This window comes from Trichomycterus rosablanca, chromosome 5 (genome assembly GCF_030014385.1).
Source record: "Trichomycterus rosablanca isolate fTriRos1 chromosome 5, fTriRos1.hap1, whole genome shotgun sequence".
In the NCBI taxonomy this organism is placed as follows: domain Eukaryota; kingdom Metazoa; phylum Chordata; class Actinopteri; order Siluriformes; family Trichomycteridae; genus Trichomycterus; species Trichomycterus rosablanca.
Window position 1 is genome coordinate 29,419,166 of NC_085992.1, and position 27,182 is coordinate 29,446,347.

At 43.3% G+C, this 27,182-nt stretch overlaps 1 protein-coding gene across 1 annotated transcript in view; it reads left to right on the forward strand.

Annotated features, from left to right (window-relative positions):
• Positions 1–27,182, forward strand: part of myom2b (myomesin 2b) — a 90,167-nt gene that overhangs the window by 31,873 nt on the left and 31,112 nt on the right. The window contains exons 14-24 of the mRNA XM_062995958.1: positions 1,705–1,888; positions 2,491–2,665; positions 4,367–4,488; positions 8,181–8,368; positions 8,506–8,632; positions 17,605–17,783; positions 18,145–18,259; positions 19,737–19,899; positions 23,331–23,437; positions 25,080–25,124; positions 26,792–26,928. Coding sequence (XP_062852028.1) covers positions 1,705–1,888; positions 2,491–2,665; positions 4,367–4,488; positions 8,181–8,368; positions 8,506–8,632; positions 17,605–17,783; positions 18,145–18,259; positions 19,737–19,899; positions 23,331–23,437; positions 25,080–25,124; positions 26,792–26,928 — 1,542 coding nt within the window. The remainder of the gene's footprint in view (positions 1–1,704; positions 1,889–2,490; positions 2,666–4,366; positions 4,489–8,180; positions 8,369–8,505; positions 8,633–17,604; positions 17,784–18,144; positions 18,260–19,736; positions 19,900–23,330; positions 23,438–25,079; positions 25,125–26,791; positions 26,929–27,182) is intronic.

The following is a 27,182-nucleotide window of genomic DNA, read 5'->3' on the forward strand; positions in this document are numbered from 1 at the left end:
TTTAATCTTCATTATTTCCATAATAGCACATTTGGACCATCTTCTCCATAGTGAAGGATTAATGCTTCTGTGTCACTCATTCAGACAGTTCTACCCTAGTGAAACAAAGTCATAAATAATCACGACAGAGTTAATCAGCACTCATGTGACCAAAAAAATAAATGAAATACTTATAAATAAATGTACATATTAAATAAATTCACTTTTCATAGAAATAAGATTTTCTGAGGGTATCAGTAACCGTGATAATGTGGATAGGGTTTCGATTATTCTGACGCTGACTCTGAACCTATATATGACTATGTATGACTACATGCCAAAATTAAATACAGTCATACAACTACAGCAAGGGCGGCACGGTGGCTAAGTGGGTAGCACTGTCGCCTTACAGCAAGAAGGTCCTGGGTTCGAGCCCCAGGTGGGGTGGTCCGGGTCCTTTCTGTGTGGAGTTTGCATGTTCTCCCCGTGTCTGCGTGGGTTTCCTCCGGGTGCTCCGGTTTCATCCCACAGTCCAAAGACATGCAAGTGAGGTGAATTGGAGATACAAAATTGTCCATGACTGTGTTCGATATAACCTTGAGAAGTGATTAACCTTGTGTAACGAGTAACTACCGTGTGTCTGTCATGAATGTAACCAAAGAGTGTAAAACATGACGTTAACAAACAAATAAACAAACTATATTGGGCTCCTTTTAAAAGCTAACCCTGCTTTTACAACCATCATTGCCATCAAAAAGCAATTATATACGATAAATTATATGCTTCCAACATTGAGGCAAGAGTTTGGGGAAAACCCTTGTCCTTCTGCACTATTCAATGCTTTTATGTAAATAAACTCACACAGTGTGCAGTGTCCACACATTTGAACCTAGTTAATAAATGCTGCTTAAATTATAGTCTGTAAAACACACTGACATTTTAAACTCATCGGTTCGAAACCCGGCAGGCTGGGTGCCTACACAAACAACGATCGGCGGGGGGGGGGTTCTGATTGATGGTGCCTGCACAGAGACGAGGGATAATGTGTGATCAGGGTGTGGCTCTCCATACACAAAGCTGATCCGTATATGAACTTGCCTCGTGCAGGTGAAAAGATGCAGTCGCCTACTGCACAAGTGTTGGAGCGGGCGTGTGTCAGTCTTGGCTCTCCTCAACCAAGGTGTAGTTCAACATTAGTAGAGAGATTGGGAGGAAAATTGGGGAAGGTGCAAAAAAATTTATAATAATTAAAGTCTATTTAAAATCTTAGTGCTAATACTGTATTTGTGCTTGTCTAATGGAACTTTGGTAAATCACGACCTTGGTCTCCACCACAAAGCTTGACATACTCATATGACACCACTTTTAATGCCGTTGAAAATGCGTTAAATACATTTACAATTAAATTAAAAGTTCATAGTTCAAGTTCCTAATTAAGTATTATCAGCCTACATTGCTATGTAATGTAGGGCTTTCCATATTTGTATTTAATTTCTGTTTGGAAGTCTTTCTTGGCAGAGAGTGATAAAGAAACCACAGACTTGCTATTAATCCCACTCACTAATCCACTGTTAAATCAGTCTTTAAAAACCAGTGCTTGAAGGACAGTTTCAACAAACTGTTTATTTATGTCTAAAGAGGCCATCATTAGTTTAAGAGTTTCTTGACTTTAAGCTGGCATGATGTGGTAAAGCCATTAAGTGATTTTTTAATGCCTTTACTTAGACTATGGTTGGCAGTCAGGCTTGGCAGAGAGTGAACACTAAAGTGCCAGTGCGCTCACCACGCTATGCTGTGTTCGACTTGGCTGAAGGGAAGGAGTACCTGTTCCGTGTGCTCTCAGCCAACATGTATGGCACAAGTGAGGCATCTGAGCCAACTAAACCCATCAAAACTCAAGAACTGCGGGGTAAGAACCCTTTTTTTATTTTTGAAAATATTTAGTTAAACCCTTGTAATTTGTTCCCTACTTATTTAAAAGTTACCTTATTTTGAACGTAAAAGCACATACAATTATTTTTGATGCAACAAATTATTATAATAAGCATATTATTATGGCCCGGTGGCTAGCACTGTCGCCTCACAGCAAGAAGGTCCTAGGTTTGATTCCCAGATGGAGCGGTCCAGGTTCTTTCTGTGTTAAGTTTGCATGTTCTCCCCATGTTTGTGTGGGTTTCCTCCGTTTTTTACTTAACTGATTTCATACACCTGTTTGCAGTAGGTGTGACTGCAACACGTGAATATAGAATGGATATCCACATACTATATACATATGCCAGTTAGTATATATAATCAAAACATTCATTAAAAAGTTATTAACTTGTAGTGAATTGATCATGAGTATCGAATTGTATGGGCAAAATACTTCGTATAGATGGAATCTGATTTGGAACTGCTCTCTTATTTTTTATTTAGAGCAGTAATTAAATTACCGATGCAGCTGTGAGCCACGTTTTACGTTTTATTAGCATTGGATGACATTACTGAAATGAGGTTCTATTTTTTCTTCAGGTGTTCCTTCAGCTCCCGGTCAGGTTGTAGCCACAAGAGATACTGACACATCTGTTCTGATCCAGTGGGCCCCTCCAAAAGAGCCCAACAACCTCATTGGTTATTACATCGACTCATGCGTTAAAGGGTCAAAGAACTGGGTGTCTGCCAATCACAAGCCCAACAAGAAGACAGAGTATGTGATCTAATCCAGTGATCCCCAACCACCGGGCCACCGGTACCGCAAAGGAATAATAAATAATTAGAGATCACTACAAGAGCATTACATTTCCAAAACTCTTCGGGTGTTATTGTCTCCAATCACCACTAGGTGGGAGCAGCATCTCATTGCATAAAAAAAGATTAGGATTCACACTGATTTTCCATTCTACAGTATAGTTATTCTATATTAAATCCTCCCACCCCTGCCGGTCCGTGAAATTATATCTTATATGAAACTGGTCTGTGGTACAAAAAGGTTGGGGACCACTGATCTAATCTATGTAAATATCAACAGGGTATTTATGTATCTGAGTTTAATGTTCAACTGTATTTACAGTATTTACAGTGTACATAAAAATACAAGAAAGATAAAATGTAATTGTCACACTTCAGTCAAACCCATGAAGTGAAACTTGTGTTACACTAAAACTGTGGCTAATTAAAGCAGGTTAAAACAGAAAGTATACAAGTAACAAGAAGCCTACTTTAACCAAGAGTAGAAGTGTACACAAATGGAAGACACCAGCACTGACTGCTGTGATTCCAACACAATCAATTTATACTCAGCTTAGCCCTGTCCCCAACTGACACCTTGGGATCAAAAACTAGTTCTAACAATAGACACCGGAAACCAACTAATCAGCAAACCACACAAATTACTACAGCAAGAGGCCTAACTTAAGACTAGCTTTAGTTTCTTACAAAGTTAGATTCTAGCACAGGTTAAAACAGACAGTATACTTAAACAGGAAGCCTACCTTAACCAAGAGTTGAGGTGTACACAGATGGAAGACACCAGCAAATAGAAGACACCAGTTATATCAGAATATTTTTATTGTCATTATACCAGGTATAACAAAATTAAGGTGCAATACTCTACAGTGTTACAAAAAATACATTTAAAAAACTAGAATTTACAAAATACCAAAAATTTGCATTCACAAAATTTACAGAATTTACATTAACAATAATAACAATAACACAATAACACACAAAATAGTAACAAGTTGGTGGAAATTGCACATTACCCTTTGTAAACATTGTAAACATTTGTAAACATTGCCCGAAATTGCACAATCCCATGTGTTAGTGAAATTGCACAATCCCATGTGTTAGTGAAATTGCACAATCCCATGTGTTTAATGAAATCACCTTATATAGAAGTATTTAAATTTCGTACTATCAGAATCTTCAAAGGACTAGGTCTATAAATGACACATTTAAGTCAATGTTCAAAATGCTGGGCACTGTCAATGTAATTAAACGTATTAAGCATCAACAGCGTGACATACCAAATCTCGGAAAAAAAGTGATTGCAAGTGTAAATAAACAATCCACATAGACCTGTACTAAGTATGCGTATGTATAGCACATTTGTAATTATTTGAACAATTATTTAACAATTACATTTATTGTTAGCTGCTATTCTGGTTGCATTACTGACTGCACTTTTTAAGATCTAAATAATAACACACAAAACTCATCACTTACACAATGAATTTGAAATGAGTTCAATTGATATATCATTAATATATCAGGCTTAGTGCCCCAGTGCATTAACTAAAGTGTTCTATTAAAATCTGGGAACAAAAAAAGGCTGTACTCAATATCGTGTGTGTGGAATATGTTTAGAAGACTTGTGTTTTAACTCTAAGATCATCTGCTTGTATTTCAGGTTTGTCGTTCATGGTCTGAAAACAGCGGAGACATACGTGTTCCGTGTGCAGGCCATCAATGAGCTAGGACTCAGTGAGGAGTCACAGGAATCAGCACCGATCTCTGTCAGAGCTGCACTCAGTATGTATGGCCAGCTTTCACACACATCGGTTAGCTCACTTTGCCGTGTTGGTACAGATTCTGAAGCAGTATATATTTTGTTTCTCAATTTCTCAGTTTTTTTTACTATACCAGTTATTATATACTGGTATATACACTGATTAGCCATAACATTAAAACCACCTCCTTGTTTCTACACTTACTGTCCATTTTATCAGCTCCACTTACCATATAGAAGCACTTTGTAGTTCTACAATTACTGACTGTAGTCCATATATTTCTCTACATACTTTTTTAGTCTGCTTTCACCCTGTTCTTCAATGGTCAGGACCACCACAGAGCAGGAATTATTTAGGTGGTGAATCATTCTCAGCATAACAGTGACAATGACATGGTGGTGGTGTGTTAGTGTGTGTTGTGCTGGTATAAGTGAATCAGACACAGCAGCACTGCTGGAGTTTTTAAATACTATGTCCACTCACTGTCCACCCTATTAGACACTCCTACCTAGTTGGTCCACCTTGTATATGTAAAGTCAGAGACGATCTTTCATCCATTTCTGCTGTTTGAGTTGGTCATCTTCTAGACCTTCATCGTGGGCCACAAGACGCTGCCCATGGGTCGCTGTTGGCTGGATGTTTTTGGTTGGTGGACTATTCTCAGTCCAGCAGTGACAGTGAGGTGTTTAAAAACTCCATCAGCATTGCTGTGTCTGATCCACTCATACCGGCACAACACACACTAACACACCACCACCCAAATAATACCTACTATGTAGTGGTCCTGGGAGAGTCTTGACCATTGAAGAACAGCATGAAAGGGGGCTAACAAAGCATGCAGAGAAACAGATGGACTACAGTAAGTAATTGTAGAACTACAAAGTGCTTCTATATGGTAAGTGGAGCTGATAAAATGGACAGTGTGTGTAGAAACAAGGAGGTGGTTTTAATGTTATGGCTGATCAGTGCATACATGTTCTTTAAAATGTTCTCAATGTGTAATAAGTAATGACCATTTTTGTTTTAACACAGTGTCTTTGCAGTATATTTTCTGCTTTGGTAGAATTTACCATTCATGTAGTTATTTATTCATTCATTTTAACTAACCACTTCATCCTGGTGTTTGAAGAATTCTGACAACATCCAGGCTTACCATCTTATAAGTTGTTCCAAGAAACTACACTCATTGCCTATGCAAGTTGTAGACTCAACCACTTTGTTCACCTCTTGTTGCCCGAATCTCTGATTGCTCATCGTCCTGTTTTTACACTGTGAACGTCATCATTGCCTGTGGGTGTTGGTTTCCATGGTTTAACTGACACCAAGCAGTTTCTACAGTGTATTTAAAAAAAAACCAATTTGATCACAAATTAATATTCTTTCCAACTCAGTTGTTATCACATATCAGATGTGTTCTTGCTATAAATAAAATTCCTGGAGGGATATGGCTTGTATATAATTTTCATCTGTACGTAGTCCATCACCTTCTTTGCATTCGCAAATGTTCGCTCTGCCTCCTGTTGCAGAAAATTGCCAGCTCCAATTGAAAATGAATGACAGCCACTTGCTTTGTCGCATTGCTTTGCTGCCGGTCTGAACGTAGGGTAAGGATCTGAAGATGTTTATGGATTTGCTGTAAAAGCTGCTCATGTCAGTCAGTGGTGGCCCCTCGGTTACGAAAATAATAAAAATGCTGAATTTTGTACAACCCCAAAACAGAAAAAGTTGTGACAGTAAGGAAAATGCAAATAAAATAAAAATGCAGTGTTCCTTACATTTACTTTGACTTTTATTTGATTGCAGACAGTTTGAACCCAAGATATTTCATGTTTTATCTGCTCAACTTCATTTCATTTGTTAATAAACCTCCATTCCTGCATTTCAGGCCTGCAACACATTCCAAAAAAAGTTGGGACAGGGATAATTTAGGGCTGGTAATGAGGTGAAAAAACTAAATAATGAAGTGATTCCAAACAGGTGATGTCAACAGGTGATTGTAATCATGGCATCCAGGAAAGGCTGAGTCTTTGATAAGCAAATATGATCAGAGGATCTCCAGTTTGTCAACAAATGTGTGATAAAATGATTTAAATGTTTAAAAACAATGTACCTCAAAGAAAGATTGGAAGGGATTTGCATATTTCTCCCTCTACAGTGTATAATATCATTAAACGATTCAAGGAATCGGGAGGAATTTCAGTGCGTAAAAGCCAAGGGCACAAGCTTAAGCTGAATGCCCGTGATCTTAAATCCTTCAGACAGCACTGCATCAAGAACCACCACTCAACAATAGCTGATATAACCACATGGGTGAGGGATTACTTTGGCAAACCTTTGTCAAGCACTACAATACAGAGTTACATGCACAAATGCCACTTAACACTTTACTGTGCAAAAAAGAAGCCTTAGCTCGAAGGCATCTAGGATGGACCATCACACAGTGGAAACGTGTGAATCAGCATTCCAGCATTTAAAAGAAAAATGGACGCTGTGTGCTTGAAAAGGACCATCCAGACTGCTATCAGCAACAAGTCCAAAAGCCAGGGTCTGTCGTGGTATGGGACTGTGTCAGTGCCCTTGGCAAAGGTCATTACACTTCTGTGACGGCAGCATTAATGCAAAAAAGTACATTGAGATCTTCAAGCAACATGTGCTGTCTTCAAGATGTCATCTTTTCCAGGGACGTCCATGCATTTTTCAATGCAAAACCACATGCTGCACACATTACAAAGGCATGGCTGTGGAAGAAGAGGATATGGGTACTGGACTGGCCTGCCTGCAGTCCTGACCTGTCCCCAATAGAGAATGTGTGGAGAATTTTGAAACGAAAAATTTGACAACGATGGCCCCGTACTGTTGCACATCTTAAGACGTGTTTGCAGGAAGAATGGGACAAAATAAAAGCTGAAACACTAAATCACTTGGTCTCCTCGGTACCAAAACAGCTTTTAAGTGTGGTGAAAAGGAATGGCAACATTACAAAGTGGTAAATGCTTTACTGTTAACTTTTTTGGAATGTGTTGCAGGCCTGAAATGCAGGAATGGACGTTTATTAATAAATGAAATGAAATTGATCACACAAAACATGAAATATCTCAGGTTCATCCTGTCTGCAATCAAATAAAAGTCAAAGTCAATGTAAGAAACTCTGTGTTTTTTCGTTATTTGCATTTTCCATGCTGTCCCAACTTTTTCTGATTTGGGGTTGTATTTGTAAAGGGTTTCTTGTCTACATATTTTTGGCCATGTACTGTATTGTGTTCTAAATACTGTGTTACATGTTAAATATGTCATTTTTTGTTGGGCTATGTTTAGCAAGTGTATAAACAACTGGGACTCACAGTTTTGCACAGTTATGAAATTTAATGCACCATAATAATGATTTAAACCAAATAGCGTTTTTAATGAATATGTAGCTGATTAATTGTGCAAAAAGTTACAGACAGTAAATGCTTTGTCTCTTGGGATGAGAAACTTTACAAATATTGCTAAAAACATTTACTTTTAGGTCAAATTTTTATTCATGATTTGTAGCAAACTCCAGCTGTAATGCATCACATCCTCCATAAATCATTCACCAGTTATAAGTCGCGGCAGACAATAAACAGAGGCAGAATGGCTTTATTAAAAGCCAGAGATAGCCAGAGCACTGCATGCTACAGCGGACACTGAGTAATAGGCATGCATAGCACAACTCATCTATCTTATGTGCAGAGCTTCCCTCGGCTCCGTATGACATCGCTCTCATCAGCTGTGACGGCCAATCCATGGTGCTCAACTGGAAGCGTCCCACCTACTCTGGTGGCGCGGAGATCACTGACTATTACATCGACAAGTGCAACGTAGCCAAGAAAGCGTGGCACGAGGTCAACGTTAAACCCGTTAAAGAAAGGCTCTTCAAGGTATCACAGTTCATACATATTTACCTCCATCATTTTGGTGCAGTAGTGTAACTGTTGGAGATTTTAAAGAACATCATGCCCAGTATTGGTCATAAAGCTATAAGTAATATTATTCTATTTTAACTTTACATCTGTAGGTTCCGAACCTGACAACTGGTTCAGTTTATCAGTACAGGGTTACTGGTGCCAATATGATTGGGTTGGGTCAAACATCTGCTACTAGTCATCTGTTCAAATGTGAGGCGTGGAACATGCCTGAACCAGGTAACCAACACCACACATGCATCAGTAGAATACTTCACCTGATCAAACCATGTACTGCAATCCAAATAAAATGTTATTCTTTAAATATACATGCTTTTCACAAATCAGTTCATCTTGGTCAGTGTTACTCTAAACAGTGTGGTGCATGGCAGGAATGGACCCTTGACAAGGCAATAATTCATTGCAGGGTGACACACACTCATACATTGACTTACGAATACATACAGAACATTTAGAGTATTGTAGGAAAATGCAGAGTATCCAGAGGAAACACAGGCAGAGAGAAGGAAAACACACAATAATTCTTACAGACCGTGGAGAATATATATCAACTAGGCATGACTTTATGACCACTGACAGGTGAAGTGAATAACACTGATTATCTCTTCATCACGGCACCTGTTAGTGGGTGGGATATATTAGGCAGCAAGTGAACATTTTATCCTCAAAGTTGATGTGTTAGAAGCAGCAAGAGTAAGGATTTGAGCGAGTTTCACAAGGGCCAAATTGTGATGGGTCAGAGCATCTCCAAAACTGCAGCTCTTGTGGGGTGTTCCTAGTCTGCAGTGGACAGTATCTGTCAAAAGTGGTCCAACGAAGAAACAGTGGTAAACAGGGTCATGGGTGGCCAAGGCCCACTGATGCACGTAGGGAGTGAAGGCTGGCCCGTGTGGTCCGATCGAACAGATGAGCTACTGTAGCTCAAATTGCTGAAGAAGTTAATGCTGGTTCTGATAGAAAGGTGTCAGAATATGAAGTGTGTCGTAGTTGCAGGGCTGTTTTGGCAGCAAAAGGGGGCCAACATAATCATAATGTCATAATGTTATGCTTGATCTGTGTATATTTTAAAGACATTTAAAATGTGTTTTAATGCCTAATGTGGTCTCGGACACATTTCAATTGGGACAATTGAAGAATGTAAACAAAAAAGTTTGAATAAGTTTAAGACAGATTAAAAAGTCATAGTAACAAAACCTAGAAGTACCAGTGATAGGTGCAGTAAAACATGCTAGCACACCAGAGCTGACATCTCTCTTTCTTTATGACCTCTGCTGGCTGATTGATGCCGACTATTACAGAGTGTAGAAACAAGATGGTGGTCGTAATGTTGTGCATGATTGGTATATATACAGTGTATCACAAAAGTGAGTACACCCCTCACATTTCTGCAAATATTTTATTATATCTTTTCATGGGACAACACTATAGAAATTAAACTTGGATATAACTTAGAGTAGTCAGTGTACAACTTGTATAGCAGTGTAGATTTACTGTCTTCTGAAAATAACTCAACACACAGCCATTAATGTCTAAATGGCTGGCAACATAAGTGAGTACACCCCACAGTGAACATGTCCAAATTGTGCCCAAAGTGTCAATATTTTGTGTGACCACCATTATTATCCAGCACTGCCTTAACCCTCCTGGGCATGGAATTCACCAGAGTGTTAAGAGGGGTTTGGAATTGGAACCACGATGCGAACACAACCACAGAGACAGGAGCAGGGTTTAAGTGATTTATTAAGAATAATAGTCCAGAAAGAGAACCAGGGAACGAGGGTGAAGGCGAGGGTACGAGTGGCTACGCTTGGGGGTAGGAGGCTGACAGGAACCGCAGGTGGCAGGTGGATGAGAGATCCAGGGACCAGGCAGGGAAGGCAGGAACACAGGAACAGAGAGCCGGTGAGGGATCCAGGAACCAGGCAGAGAAGGCAGGAACACAGGAACTGAGAGTCGGCGAGGGATCCAGGTACCTAGGCAGAGAAGTCAGGAACACAGGAACAGAGAGCCGGCGAGGGATCCAGGTACCAGGCAGAGAAGGCAGGAACACAGGAACAGAGAGCCGGCGAGGGATCCAGGTACCAGGCAGAGAAGGCAGGAACACAGGAACAGAGAGCCGGCGAGGGATCCAGGAACCAGGCAGAGAAGTCAGGAACACAGGAACAGATTGCAGGCGCAAGGGAAACCAGACAGTGTGCATAGCAAACAACAACTGACAATCTGGTCCTGACTGAGAGGAAGGCATGGGCTTATAACCAGGAGGCTGATGAGAAGGTAATTAGGGCCAGGTGAGTCAAATTAGGCAGGGGAGAGATCTATTGGCTGGAATGGGAGGAGAAGTACCTTCAGCCACCGCTAGATGTCACCAAAACCACCAGAGGAGCGGCCACAGAGAACAGCAGCTCAGGAGGAGCTCTTAACAGTACCCTCCCCTTTAACGGCGCCTCTAGGCGACCTACCAGGCTTGTCGGGGTTGTCCCGGTGAAATTCCCGAATAAGGTGAGGGTCCAAAATGGCAGAGCGGGGAATCCAGGAGCGTTCCTCTGGACCATAGCCTTCCCAGTCCACCAGATATTGGAGGCCCCGGCCGCGGCGTCTGGAATCCAGGAGGCGGCGGACTGTGTAGGCCGGGTGCCCATCAATAAGTCGGGCGGGTGGAGGGGGTTTGGACGGAGGGCACAGATTGGACTGTTTGACCGGTTTCAACTGCGAGACGTGGAAAGTAGGATGAATCCGCATATGTTTGGGCAACTTGAGCCGGACAGCAGTGGGGTTAATGATCCTTTGGATGGTATAAGGTCCAATAAAACGAGGCGCCAGCTTCCTGGACTCAGAGTGTAGGGGTATGTTTCTGGAGGACAACCAAACAGACTGGCCCGGGAGATACTGCGGACTGGGTCTTCTGTGGCGGTTGGCCGAACGCTGGGTGACGGTCTGGGACTTAAGCAGGGTAGCTCGTACGGACCTCCAGATCTTCCTGCAGCGCCGTAAGTGGTGCTCAACTGAGGGAACTGCCACCTCTGCCTCTTGTTCAGAGAATAGTGGTGGCTGGTAGCCAAGGGAGGCCTCAAACGGGGATCGGCCGGTGGCAGAGCAGATGAGGGTATTATGGGCATATTCGGCCCAGGCGAGGTGGGTGCTCCAGAGAGAGGGGCTGTTGGCCGACATACAACGCAGGGCGGCTTCCACCTCCTGGTTAGCTCTTTCCGCTTGCCCGTTGGATTGGGGGTGGAAACCGGACGAGAGGCTGACTGTGGCTCCCAGGGCTTTACAAAAAGCACGCCAGACCTGGGACACGAATTGGGGACCCCGGTCGGATACAATGTCCAGGGGAATACCGTGGATCTTGAAGACCTGGTCAAATAAGAGCTGAGCCATTTCAAGGGCTGAAGGGAGCTTGGGTAAGGCTACCAGCCGAACCGCCTTGGAGAAACGGTCCACTACCGTCAAAATGGTCGTCATTCCCTGAGACTCCGGAAGGCCAGTGACGAAATCCAGGGCGATGTGAGACCAGGGACGTCCAGGGACAGAAAGAGGCTGGAGCAGACCCGCAGGGGGTGTGTGGGAGGACTTACTGCGGGCGCAGGTGGCGCAGGCAGCCACAAACTGCCTGGTGTCTGCTTCCAGGGAAGGCCACCAGAAATGGCACTTAAGGAGGGACTCAGTGCGATTAGCTCCAGGATGGCTGGCGAAATTGGAGCAGTGGCCCCATCTGAGGACAGCCGGTCGTACAGCAGTCGGGACAAACAGGCGGTTGGAAGGCCCATCTCCAGGGTCGGGTTCCTGTTCTAGGGCCTCTTTAATAGCTTCCTGGATATCCCAGGTGACACCGGCTAGGACGCAATTGGGAGGCAAGATGGAGTCGTCGGAGGGTGGAGTGTCCTCGGAAATGAACTGGCGCGAGAGCGCGTCAGGTTTGGTGTTGCGGGAGCCTGGGCGGTAAGTCAGGGTAAAGTCGAAACGACTAAAGAATAGAGCCCATCTGGCTTGGCGGGAGTTCAGCCGTTTTGCTGTCTGGACATAAGAAAGATTCTTATGATCCGTGCAGACCACAAAAGGCTGTCTTGCTCCCTCCAGCAAGTGCCTCCACTCTTCCAGGGCGAGTTTGACTGCCAGGAGCTCGCGATTACCCACATCGTAATTGACCTCCGAGGGGGTGAGCCGTTTGGAGAAGAATGCACAGGGATGAAACTTGTTGTCCGGGCTAGAGCGTTGGGAAAGGACCGCTCCAACTCCACAAGAAGATGCGTCAACCTCCACAAGGAATTGCTTCGAGGGATCTGGTTGAGAAAGAACGGGAGCAGAGGTGAACAGAACCTTGAGACGGTCAAAGGCGGCCTGAGCTTCCAGGGGCCAGGAGAAGGGGACTTTGGTGGAGGTCAAGCGAGTTAGGGGGGCCGCTACCCTGCTGTAGTCGCGGATGAACCTCCTATAAAAGTTTGCGAATCCTAGGAAGCGTTGCAAGGCCTTACGGCAGGAAGGAACAGGCCACTCAGTAACGGCACGGATCTTTTCGGGGTCAGCCCTAATTCGTCCTGGCTGGATGACAAAGCCGAGGAAGGCGATGGAATTCGTGTGGAACTCGCATTTCTCAGCCTTGATGAATAACCTGTTCTCCAACAGGCGAGACAGGACCCGCCGGACGTGAATGATGTGCTCCTCAGGGGACCGGGAAAAAATCAATATGTCGTCCAAATAAACAAACACGAACCGGTACAGGAAATCGCGTAGGACGTCATTTACCAGGGCCTGGAAGACCGCGGGGGCGTTGGTCAGTCCAAAGGGCATCACCAAGTATTCGAAATGGCCGAGGGGGGTGTTAAAGGCCGTCTTCCACTCATCACCTTCCCGAATACGCACCAGGTGGTAGGCGTTCCGGAGGTCAAGTTTACTAAAAATGACAGCACCCTGCAGAGATTCGAAAACAGAGGATGAAAGTGGAAGGGGATACTTGTTCCTGACCGTGATCTGGTTCAGCGCCCGATAGTCTATGCAAGGCCTCAATGACTTATCCTTCTTCTCCACAAAGAAGAACCCTGCACCGAGGGGAGAGGAGGAAGGACGGATGAGACCAGTTTCGAGACACTCAGAGATGTAATTCTCCATGGCTTCACGCTCCGGATGAGACAGGTGGTAAAGACGGCTGGTGGGAAGTGTGGCTCCGGAGAGGAGATCGATAGCGCAGTCGTAGGGCCGGTGGGGAGGAAGAGATCGAGCTCGGTCCTTACTAAATACTTCCCGAAGATCATGATACTTGGAGGGGACCTGGGAGAGGTCAACATCATCGATGAAAGGAGGGGGGTCGGTACGAGGGCTAGAAGGATGGACTGCTGACTGTAAACACCGGGAGTGGCAGAGATCGCTCCAAGCAGTGATCTTACCCTGCTGCCAATCAAGTTGAGGATTATGTGTTGAGAGCCATGGGAATCCCAAAACCAGAGGGGACTTGGGAGTCTTGACTACCGAGAAACGGATGGACTCGCGATGATTGCCCGAAAGGACTAGGGTTACCGGGGCCGTACGGTGAGTAATACGAGCGAGCATGCGCCCATCCAGAGCAAAAGCGGTTACAGGGGTGTCGAGAACCTCCAAGACGCACCCTTTCTGGGTAACAAGACTTTCATCGATAAGATTGTCCTCCGATCCGGAGTCGACGAGTGCAAGGAGGGACACTGGATTCCCGGGGAAGCATAGGGTAGCAGGGACCTGGAGGCGAGGACGAAGAGGTGGGGTTGTGGTTCTTGAGCTCGTCAGAATCCCCACTCCTACTGGCGAGCTCCCCCTTTTGGGCGTATGGGGCACGAAGCGAGAAGGTGCCCGGTTTGGCCACAATAGAGGCATTCGCCCGAACGCAATCTTTTTAGACGTTCCTCTGGGGCGAGCCGGGCTCGTCCAAGCTGCATGGGTTCGTCCCCCTCAGCAGTGGGGGAAGCTGGAAAAGGAACAGGCGTTTCATGAAGGGAGGATCTAGGAAGAACTGGCCTCGGGGTCAGAGCAGGACGTGACGACCGCTCCCGGCGGCGCTCCCGGAGCCGGCCGTCCAGACGAATAGCCAGGTCAATGAGACCCTGAAGACTAGAAGGCTCATCCCGGGCTGCCAACTCATCTTTAAGACGCTCTTCTAGGCCACGGCGGAAAGCTCCCCGGAGGGCGGCGTCATTCCAGCCGGCATCAGCCGCAAGCATCCAGAACTCAACGGCATAATCAGCAACAGACCGGGAGCCCTGGTGTAGCCCCAAAAGACGACTGGCCGCATCTCCGGCATGATTCGGGTGATCGAACACCGCCTGAAACCGACAGAGGAAATCTTCATAAGAACCCACATGTGGACCCACAGATGACTGGGCGGCCTCGGCCCAAGTTAGGGCTCTTCCCCTGAGGAGTCCAATCACATAGGCTATCTTGCTAGCGTCGTTGGAGAAGGTGGTGGGTCGCTGGCTAAAGACCAGGCCGCACTGGTACAGGAAACCCCGGCATTTATCCAACTCACCATGGTAAGGCTCCGGATGGGTGGTGAGACCCTCAGCCAGGGACGGGGCTGGGGAACCAAACTCGGAAACAGGTACGTGTGGCGCGGTGCTGGGGTTCAGGGACGAGATAGGTTGGGCGGAGGTAAGGGCTTCAACCTGCCGGGAGACCTGCCCTAATTGCTGCACAAGCTGGCGGTTGCTCTCAATGAGAGACCTGAGCAATTGGTCGTGCTGAACCAGCTGAGTGGCCTGGTGGCTCAGCAGGGACTCCAGGGTTCCCTGTCCATCTGTGGAAGGGTTCGCGGGTTCCATAGTGATGACCAGATTGTACTGTTAAGAGGGGTTTGGAATTGGAACCACGATGCGAACACAACCACAGAGACAGGAGCAGGGTTTAAGTGATTTATTAAGAATAATAGTCCAGAAAGAGAACCAGGGAACGAGGGTGAAGGCGAGGGTACGAGTGGCTACGCTTGGGGGTAGGAGGCTGACAGGAACCGCAGGTGGCAGGTGGATGAGAGATCCAGGGACCAGGCAGGGAAGGCAGGAACACAGGAACAGAGAGCCGGTGAGGGATCCAGGAACCAGGCAGAGAAGGCAGGAACACAGGAACTGAGAGTCGGCGAGGGATCCAGGTACCTAGGCAGAGAAGTCAGGAACACAGGAACAGAGAGCCGGCGAGGGATCCAGGTACCAGGCAGAGAAGGCAGGAACACAGGAACAGAGAGCCGGCGAGGGATCCAGGTACCAGGCAGAGAAGGCAGGAACACAGGAACAGAGAGCCGGCGAGGGATCCAGGAACCAGGCAGAGAAGTCAGGAACACAGGAACAGATTGCAGGCGCAAGGGAAACCAGACAGTGTGCATAGCAAACAACAACTGACAATCTGGTCCTGACTGAGAGGAAGGCATGGGCTTATAACCAGGAGGCTGATGAGAAGGTAATTAGGGCCAGGTGAGTCAAATTAGGCAGGGGAGAGATCTATTGGCTGGAATGGGAGGAGAAGTACCTTCAGCCACCGCTAGATGTCACCAAAACCACCAGAGGAGCGGCCACAGAGAACAGCAGCTCAGGAGGAGCTCTTAACACAGAGCTGCACAGGTTGCTACTGGAATCCTCTTCCACTCCTCCATGATGACATCACGGAGCTGGTGGATGTTAGACACCTTGAACTCCTCCACCTTCCACTTGAGGATGCGCCACAGGTGCTCAATTAGGTTTAGTCCATCACCTTTACCTTCAGCTTCCTCAGCAAGGCAGTTGTCATCTAGGAGGTTGTGTTTGGGGTCGTTATCCTGTTGGAAAACTGCCATGAGGCCCAATTTTCGAAGGGAGGGGATCATGCTCTGTTTCAGAATGTCACAGTACATGTTGGAATTCATGTTTTCCTCAATGAACTGCAGCTCCCCAGTGCCAGCAACACTCATGCAGCCCAAGACCATGATGCTACCACCACCATGCTTGACTGTAGGCAAGATACAGTTGTCTTGGTACTTCTCACCAGGGCGCCGCCACACATGCTGGACACCATCTGAGCCAAACAAGTTTATCTTGGTCTCGTCAGACCACAGGGCATTCCAGTAATCCATGTTCTTGGACTGCTTGTCTTCAGCAAACTGTTTGCGGGCTTTCTTGTGCGTCAGCTTCCTTCTGGGATGACGACCATGCAGACCGAGTTGATGCAGTGTGCGGCGTATGGTCTGAGCACTGACAGGCTGACCTCCCACGTCTTCAACCTCTGCAGCAATGCTGGCAGCACTCATGTGTCTATTTTTTAAAGCCAACCTCTGGATATGACGCCGAACACGTGGACTCAACTTCTTTGGTCGACCCTGGCGAAGCCTGTTCCGAGTGGAACCTGTCCTGGAAAACTGCTGTATGACCTTGGCCACCATGCTGTAGCTCAGTTTCAGGGTGTTAGCAATCTTCTTATAGCCCAGACCATCTTTGTGGAGAGCAACAATTCTATTTCTCACATCCTCAGAGAGTTCTTTGCCATGAGGTGCCATGTTGAATATCCAGTGGCCAGTATGAGAGAATTGTACCCAAAACACCAAATTTAACAGCCCTGCTCCCCATTTACACCTGGGACCTTGACACATGACACCAGGGAGGGACAACGACGCATTTGGGCACAATTTGGACATGTTCACTGTGGGGTGTACTCACTTATGTTGCCAGCTATTTAGACATTAATGGCTGTGTGTTGAGTTATTTTCAGAAGACAGTAAATCTACACTGCTATACAAGCTGTACACTGACTACTCTAAGTTATATCCAAGTTTCATGTCTATAGTGTTGTCCCATGAAAAGATATAATAAAATATTTGCAGAAATGTGAGGGGTGTACTCACTTTTGTGATACACTGTATATATACGGTATATATATATATATATATATATATATATATATATATATATATATATACACATACATACAGACACACTAAATGTATAAAAGACTTACCCTTAAGATAACTAGGAAGACTTACCCTTTATCAACTAGGAAAGATACATTCAGGTACTTCTATTTTAGAGAGTGTAGTGCTCATCATCAGAGTCAATATAATGCATGGAAAAAATAAGCTGTACAAGATATGTCACAAGTCAATGCAGATTCCAACACTGATTAAAGTCAATGTGGATAATAAATATGCATTTTAAATAATAAAATAAAGTCTTCTTGATGGTAAACTAAAATTTTGGGCACTTATCACCCAGGTCCAGCTTATGACCTAAGTGTCACTGAGATCAGAGATGACTCTGCCGTGGTGCAATGGAAGGCTCCTGTCTATACCGGTGCCAGTGCCATCGCTGGTTACTATGTGGACATGTGCAAGATAGGCACTGACACCTGGACCACTGTCAACTCTAGCGCAGTGAACCATTGCTTCCTCAAGGTAAAATATCTGCAACAAATAATCTCCCACAAGCACTCAACTGTTGTCTGACTGGCCAAAAGTATAGAATAATGGCATTCTGAGTCACTTAAAAAAATCTTTTACTTGTTTCTGCTACTTGGGCAGGACTACTTTGCAATATAAATGTTTAGACTCTTTTAGCTCTGTGTGAGTCAGCTCAGTGAATAATGAATAAGTTAAACTCTCACTTCTAAGAGACCTTTTACCCTTTACCTGCAATATTCTTACATAAATAATGCATAATTCCTACACAGTTAGACTTGCTCATAATTAGTAAGTGTACTTAATAAATAATTAACGATAAAAGTAAATAATCAGTGTGCTTATTCAAAATCCATAGGTGAAAGAACTGGAGACGGGATCGTCCTACATGTTCAGGGTACATGCTGAGAATGCCCAGGGCACTGGCATGCATTCCATGTCCTCTGACTCAATATGTGCCAAGACACTGTCAGGTAATACAAAAAACACACACACTATTGTTATTATAGTGTTGGATTTCAAAAATACACTTTGTGGCCAGAAGTATGTAAACACCCATATTAAGTTTGGGTTACTACAATACATTATATGCTTTCAACTGTGTGGCAATAGTTGGAATGGAAAGTGCCCTTTCTGTTTCAGCATGACTGGTCCCTTGTGCACAAAGCAAGGCCCATAAACACATGATTGGATTACTTTGGTATGGATAAAATCTACTGACCTGCACAGAGCCTTGACTTTAATACTACTGAACACATTTGGATGAAATGAAATGTTAAAAGCAAACGATGTCTGCTCATTCAGCATCACTTTTTGACCTTAGATATGCTCTTATGACCGAATTAACTTAAATTCACATGGACACAATTTAAAGTCTAGTGGAAAGCTTTCCCTGAATAGTGGAGGCAGTTATAGCTGCAAAGAGGGGCCAACTCTTTAATAATGCCCATGATTTGGTCAGGTGACATACTTTTGGTCATATAGTCGATAAATCCATGCAAAACAATGTTAAGCTGTAAACACATTCAATACATTTTGTTGTGGATAAACAACTTGAAAATCTGACCCCTGATTCACCTGCAGTAAAGACAAATGGTCACTTTGAATGTCTCCTGCTTGTTAGTAAGTTAGCCATGTGACTAGCATGCCCTGTCTGGGGTGTATTTCTGTCTTGAGCATAATGTTCCCAGGATAGGCTTTAAACCTTGCCAATGAGCTTGTCAATGTCAATGAAAATCCTCGCCCAAGGGTAGAGTCTTTAATGCTCAATCCTTGGCATCATGGGTTTGCTTTAGGTTCTTTTGTCTTAAAAACGCTAATTTAAAATTAGGTGTGATACCATGAAATCATGTGACTGTCCAACCCAGTACTCCCAATTACTAAATATGATTGAATGAATACATTTATAGATACATAATTTAGTAATATGTATTGTAATATCAGTTTAATTTATTCTAGAAAAACTTGACACACATACACAGCCCCCAAACCTGATAATCCATCTGCCTACCAACTAGGGTAGACTTGGCACGGCATGAGACTGAAGGAGCAGGAACAAGGTAAAACAGCATGCACTGAGAGAGGTCGTGGCAGGGTAGGGAACGAGAGGTACACTGTACTCTGAAGTGGTGCAGAGAGCAGATGTCTGCTCGGCTGCAGATAAGGGAAAAAACAGATGAGTTGATTCATCTCAAACTGTCCCGATACGTTCATACTTAAAAAAAGACAGGGAACATCAGTCTTCCACCAGCAGAGTGCACTGTGGATTCATCTGTGTGCAAACATATGGCTGACGGTCAGGACAGAGTAGAACAGATGCACTGGAGGCAAATGTAACCAGCACACTGACCCATAATCTCTACGTCATAAATCCAACATGTGCACCCATACCTCTTATACATACCATCTGAATATCCTAATTTATGTACACACCCTTTTCTCTTTTTTAAGGTGCTCAGGAAATCAAATGTGGCGTAGATCAGGAGACCGGCGACATTCATCTGTCTTTTGAGAGCTGCCAGATGTCAGAGCACTCCCAGTTTGTGTGGAAGAAATCCTACCAAGAAATTACAGATTTCTCCAAAGGAATCACCATTAAAACATCAGGCAGCCAGTAAGGAATGCACTACATGGCCAGGAAATAGGGACCTGAACATCATGTCCTTTTGAAGGGATGGACAAGTATCCTCGGCTTAATCTTTATTACCCTGTCCAAATTATATATAATATATAACGTATTCTGTATAATTCTAAAGTAAAAAAATAAAATATGCTGCTGACAAAAACAATTCTGGCAGACCCAAAAGGGAAAAATTTTTTTTATGAATTGTAATTTTTTATTTATTGTATTCATTACAAACAGTTATTTCTGCACAAGCTAAATTATTTCCTATAATTACTCACTCACTTTCTTAACCGCTTATCCAATTAGCGGGGTTCTAAGGCACACAGTAACACCCTGGATGGGGCGCCAGTCCATCGCAGGGCAGACACACATACACACCCATTCACCTGTAGGGCAATTCAGTGTCTCCAATTAACCTGACTGCATGTTTTTGGACTGTGGGAGGAAACCGGAGCTCCCAGAGAAAACCCACACAGACACGGGGAGAACATGCAAACTCCGCACAGAAAGGACCCGGACCACCTGCCTGGGGATCGAACCCAGCACTGTGCCGCATATTTCCTATTATTAATATTTTCATAAATAAATAGCTTTGAGAAGACTTACTTAAACACCATACTTAACTACAACATACTTAACTACAACATACACACTTAAGTTTCTATATGTGGGCTTGTGTGTCTGTATAATATGAAGGCCCTTACATGAAAAGTAGGAAGAACAGTGTGAAAAGAAGGGACTTCAGCTCAATATGAAGATGACAGGTCATAACAACAGGAAGGATCAATACCTTCACCATTGATGGAGATGTCAAAAGTGGTGGTTGGTTTAATTACTTTCAACCAGCAATCCAGCCGTCAAAAAATATGTCATAGACTGGCACTTGGCAGAACAAGAATGTTGGAACTGGAAAAGATCTTCAGATCTTTCGAATTATGGTTTTCTCTGTGGTCTTTTATATATGTGAAAACTGGACAATAAAATGGTTCAGGAAGAATATCTGGAGCTGGTGAAGGCTTTTAAGAGTACCTTAGACGACTTCTCATTGGAAGCCCAGAACCAAACTGAAGCTCTTTTATTTTGGACACATTAAAATATGAAACATGTTATCCAAAAAAAAAAAAAAAAGAAGCTATGCTTGAAAAAGTTGAAGGTAAAAGAGGAAGAGGATGGCCAGCAACAAGATGGAAGGATACAACTGGAGGAACCATCAATGAGCCAATAAAAAAAACTGAAAACCAAAGTAGAAGACATTATAGTTTTAAGAAATAGTATTGCTATGTGAATGTACTGGACTACAGTATTGAACAGGAGGTTTAGACTTCAGACATCAATGAGGGGCTGCTTTCAGGCCTTTTAGAGATAGAAAGATAGATAGATAGAGAGAGAGAGAGAGCGAGAGAGAGAGAGAGAGAGTATGCTATATATAGAGAGTATGATATATCAGAGGTGTAACAAAAAATCAATTAATTGGAACCTAAAGCAAGGTCACATGTCCACATCACTATACAAGAAGGTAAGGTTGCTTGGGGCAGCTCTATTAGAAAATTGCCAAACTAATATGTTGAAAGGGTATTACAATACCATGTGACTAAGCTCTTCAGTTTGACCCTTTCTACTATTTTTTTGCTCTATGCTTGGTTTTATATACTTGTGAGGCCCTGGAGGTGGCTGAAGTAGCAGTGTCTACATGCTATTCATGTTGTGTATAAGCTCACTGAAAGCTGATAATGATAACAATACATCTCATTTGAGTGTGAAAAACTTAATTTACAGTGTATCACAAAAGTGAGTACACCCCTCACATTTCTGCAAATATTTTATTATATCTTTTCATGGGACAACACTATAGACATGAAACTTGGATATAACTTAGAGTAGTCAGTGTACAGCTTGTATAGCAGTGTAGATTTACTGTCTTCTGAAAATAACTCAACACACAGCCATTAATGTCTAAATGGCTGGCAACATAAGTGAGTATACCCCACAGTGAACATGTCCAAATTGTGCCCAAAGTGTCAATATTTTGTGTGACCACCATTATTATCCAGCACTGCCTTAACCCTCCTGGGCATGGAATTCACCAGAGCTGCACAGGTTGCTACTGGAATCCTCTTCCACTCCTTCATGATGACATCACGGAGCTGGTGGATGTTAGACACCTTGAACTCCTCCACCTTCCACTTGAGGATGCGCCACAGGTGCTCAATTGGGTTTAGTCCATCACCTTTACCTTCAGCTTCCTCAGCAAGGCAGTTGTCATCTAGGAGGTTGTGTTTGGGGTCGTTATCCTGTTGGAAAACTGCCAAGAGGCCCAGTTTTCGAAGGGAGGGGATCATGCTCTGTTTCAGAATGTCACAGTACATGTTGGAATTCATGTTTCCCTCAATGAACTGCAGCTCTCCAGTGCCAGCAACACTCATGCAGCCCAAGACCATGATGCTACCACCACCATGCTTGACTGTAGGCAAGATACAGTTGTCTTGGTACTTCTCACCAGGGCGCCGCCACACATGCTGGACACCATCTGAGCCAAACAAGTTTATCTTGGTCTCGTCAGACCACAGGGCATTCCAGTAATCCATGTTCTTGGACTGCTTGTCTTCAGCAAACTGTTTGCGGGCTTTCTTGTGCGTCAGCTTCCTTCTGGGATGACGACCATGCAGACCGAGTTGATGCAGTGTGCGGTGTATGGTCTGAGCACTGACAGGCTGACCTCCCACGTCTTCAACCTCTGCAGCAATGCTGGCAGCACTCATGTGTCTATTTTTTAAAGCCAACCTCTGGATATGACGCCGAACACGTGGACTCAACTTCTTTGGTCGACCCTGGCGAAGCCTGTTCCGAGTGGAACCTGTCCTGGAAAACCGCTGTATGACCTTGGCCACCATGCTGTAGCTCAGTTTCAGGGTGTTAGCAATCTTCTTATAGCCCAGGCCATCTTTGTGGAGAGCAACAATTCTATTTCTCACATCCTCAGAGAGTTCTTTGCCATGAGGTGCCATGTTGAATATCCAGTGGCCAGTATGAGAGAATTGTACCCAAAACACCAAATTTAACAGCCCTGCTCCCCATTTACACCTGGGACCTTGACACATGACACCAGGGAGGGACAACGACACATTTGGGCACAATTTGGACATGTTCACTGTGGGGTGTACTCACTTATGTTGCCAGCTATTTAGACATTAATGGCTGTGTGTTGAGTTATTTTCAGGAGACAGTAAATCTACACTGCTATACAAGCTGTACACTGACTACTCTAAGTTATATCCAAGTTTCATGTCTATAGTGTTGTCCCATGAAAAGATATAATGAAATATTTGCAGAAATGTGAGGGGTGTACTCACTTTTGTGATACACTGTAATTCCCTTTTATTTCCTAAACTCAACATGTTTGTTTTTCTGTGTTCGTCCAGATCAACTCTGCTGTTTAAGAACCCAGATAAAGAGGATGTGGGCACCTTCTCAGTCTCTGTCACCAACACTGATGGTGTTTCATCCAGTTACAAAATCTCTGCAGAAGGTGATGTAATACTTATATAGAAAGAATGAACAAAAAGTCATTTAAAAGCAAGTCTGTTTACTTTGCTACCATCTTTGCATCTTTTCCAATGCCACTTTTACAAGGCCAAACAAACATTTTAAGCACAAATGTGAAGAATCTGACAAATGGTGCATAAATATTCAATTGGATAATTAAATAACACACATAAAACCTGTTTTGAAGTTAAATTTGAAAATGCATGTAAGGTATCATATAACCAACCATTTATCTGACTATTTTCCTTTACAGTGGTACAGGACATTGGTAACCTAGTGGGTAGAGCTTTGGGCTATCAACTGAAAGGTTGAGAGTTTAAATCCCAGCTCTGCCATGCAACCACTGTCGGGCCCTTATCCCTCTCTGCTCCAGTGGTGCCATACAATAGCTGACCCTGCGCTCTGACCCCACCTTCCAAACAAGCTGGGATATGCAAAGAAAGAATTTCATTGTACTGTACACCTGTATATGTATATATGACAAATAATGGCGTTCTTTAACTTACTTAGTGCACTTTTCAGAATATAACCATAACAAACACACACTATACAGTGCATTTCAGATTCATCTAACTAGGTTCACTAGTTATATTGCTGTAATTCAGTAATTTTCCTTAAGCATTTATGGTTCATTACAATAAGCAGTGTAGCTGTATTGTATTAGCCATTGCGCTGCTTTAAAAAACAAAACTATCTATTCCCCATTTGGGACATTATGCTAAGCCTACCTTGCTGTCATTGATACTTCTATGCAGCTAATTCACAAAGGTTTTAAAGAGTTTCGAGTCATAAGGTTGTAGATCTAACTGTGTAATTATATTACTGTATAGTAATTTTAACTTTTATAGTTTATTAGCACCAAAATTTTCATTTAGATCCAAGTCTATGTCAAGTGTAAGAATAAGATAAATCATTAAGTTGAGTGTTAAATATTATTCTGTTTATATATTTTTATATTCTACCCTTTTTTATTTTCTTTAACTGCATTTACTCTGTGCTGAACACTCGAATTTCCCCCTGGGGATCAATAAAAAAATCTTATCTTATCTTAGTCAGCGAATCATCCCTAGTCAGTGTTTTTAAAAGCACTCAGATCTCAACAACTTTTCTGGTACATTTATAATCACAAACATAGGCACCCAGGATATTCCGCTAGCACACCAGCGCCCAGAATTCCTAAACTCCTCGGTTCGAAACTTGGCTTTGCCACCGGTCGGCTGGGCACCATCTAGCGGGCATAATTGGCAGTGCCTGCTGCAGACACGTTTCTGCTAGGGTGGGATGACCGGACTATGTGGGTGGGGTCTTCAAACTCTGTGTAAGGACCCTGATTAGCAGATAGAGAGGCGCCTGTGCAGAATGCATTGGTGAAAAAGGGTTACGCTCGGTAGGAGAAGGCGTGAGCAGCAATATACCCACCTCGACTGCAATCAGGGATCCCCCAGCAGTGGAAGTCAAATTGACTATGGTAAATTGGGAGAAAATGCATAAATAAATAGAAAAAATATATATATAATCACAAACATCCTTGTTTTAAAATTAACAAAATAGTAAGTCCTAATCATATGTGAGTAGTGCTCCCAAACACTTAATGCCCTAAAAATTGTTTTAATTTCTCATTGCAGAGCTTGAGAAAATGTTGGCACTCAGCCATGACATCCGTAATCCAAGTAAGTAACCACATAGCAAAATATTTGCAGTAAAATTTACTTATAAATATATAGCAACAACATTGGCCATAATCTCATCTAAAAAGTCATATTTATGCCGCAGTGGTAAAACATGCTAGCACACCAGCGCTGACATTTCGAACTCGTAGGTGAAAAGATGCAGTCGGCTACTGCACACGTGTCAGAGGGGGCATGTGTCAGTCTCGCTGTCCTCAGTCGGAGCAGGGGTCAGCTCCAGTGAAGAGGAAGCATAACACAGCTGCATAAAAAAATAGAGATGCTAAAAATCCAAAGCAAAAAGGAGAAAATGCATAAAAAAAACAATAAAAAGTTATATTTATTGTTGTAAGAAATTGCAGTCAGACACAGAATACAAATTTATAGTGTTTTTCTATGTACTGTATTTGTTTTTTACAGTATAAAACTGTTTCAACTGAATCAAGCAAATAAATAATCCTACTTATTAGGACAGAGTTGTTCAGAGAGACATTTTTTAGATAAGTTAATTTAATTTTAATTAGCCAGCTGATCCATTTATTGTTAGCTAATGATAATGGCAACAACATTGCACTGAAACTGGCAAGCTGGCTGGGTAGCTTTGTAGCATGCTTATGAGATGTAGATGTCTAACTCTACCACTCAATGTACATTTATGTTTAAATAAAGTGTTTTCATACAGACCAGATTTAAGAAGCTCTCCTTAATTCAAGATAATAATGGGTGTGTTCGAAAACCTAGGGAGCCTCCTTGCTGTCTTACTGCCTACATAGGCAGCTGCCTAAGTAGAGAGGATTGTAATAAGTAAATGACTTATAAGTCAGGTTATTTGAACGCGCTACTTAGACAGCGATTCCATCGGGTTTCGCATTTAGCATTTTGCCATTCAAACCAATGGGATGGGGTGGCACAGTGTGCTAGCGTGTGAACTAACATCTTCCTTCGTGTTTCCCGAAAACATTAAAAATCAATAATATTTTATTTACGTTTAAAAATAACTCCATTCGTTTCTCCGCACCGTCAGCCATGTTTGTTTTTTTTTCTGTGAGAGAAGAGCTGCCGCACTGAATGCTGGGATTGCCTTCATCACTAAGGACGCTTCCGATGCTCACTCGTTCTTGAGTCAAAATAACATTGACATTTTAAGATGCCTAACTAGACAGCTTATTAAGGCATCTAGGATTTCGAACAGCCTCATTCTCGGGAGCACGTGTAGGATAACGTAATATGTTGTCTATGTAGAGAGCTCCCTAGCTTTTCGAACACACCCGATATGTGTGAATAGACTCAAATTCCCACAGACATACTTCAAAGACTTGTAAGAAGCCTTCTCAAAAAAGTGGCTGCTAGTGATAGAATTGCAAAACAATAAAACTAAAATATAAAATCACTGCAGCTTCTAACAGTGCACTTTTTTGTCCTGTTAATTTTAGCCTAGGCTAATTCCATGTCTGGCTGAGAACTATTCAACGGTTCAGTTGAGTTAAGGCCAAGAAATGATTGCAAAAGTCTTGACCGATGTCTTCAGTCTCCCATGTATTATCAGTCTGTTCAGGGCCTGTGAGGATTTAAAGCAAGCTGCATGGATGTCTGTGCCACTTTTGAAGGTCATGCATGTGAACCATGACAGCACACAAAATTCACCCTTGTCACCCCTGTTTCTGCCTCAGTTATCCCCCTGAAGGCAGAGCTTGCGTACAAAATTCTGGAGAGAGGTCGCGTGCGCTTCTGGGTACAAGCTGAGGCCATCTCCTCTGCCGTGACCTACAAATTCTTTGCCAATAACAAGGAGCTTGTCAAATGCGAGGTAAGCAATGAGCATCACACAAAGCAGCACTGACAGCTGGCGACATTGTCGTAAATCTTTGTGTGCTGGGTGAGGACTTTCTTAGTTTTTTTTAGGTTGACCCAGGCATGCAGTGCAGAATGTGAAGTCTAGACTTGAATGCCTTTGAAAATAATGTGATAAAAGATTTGATTATTAGATTAAATATCTTCAATCTTTATGGTAAAAATGTAGGCTTAATTTAATTTTACAGTGTTCTACAGGCAGCTGGTTGG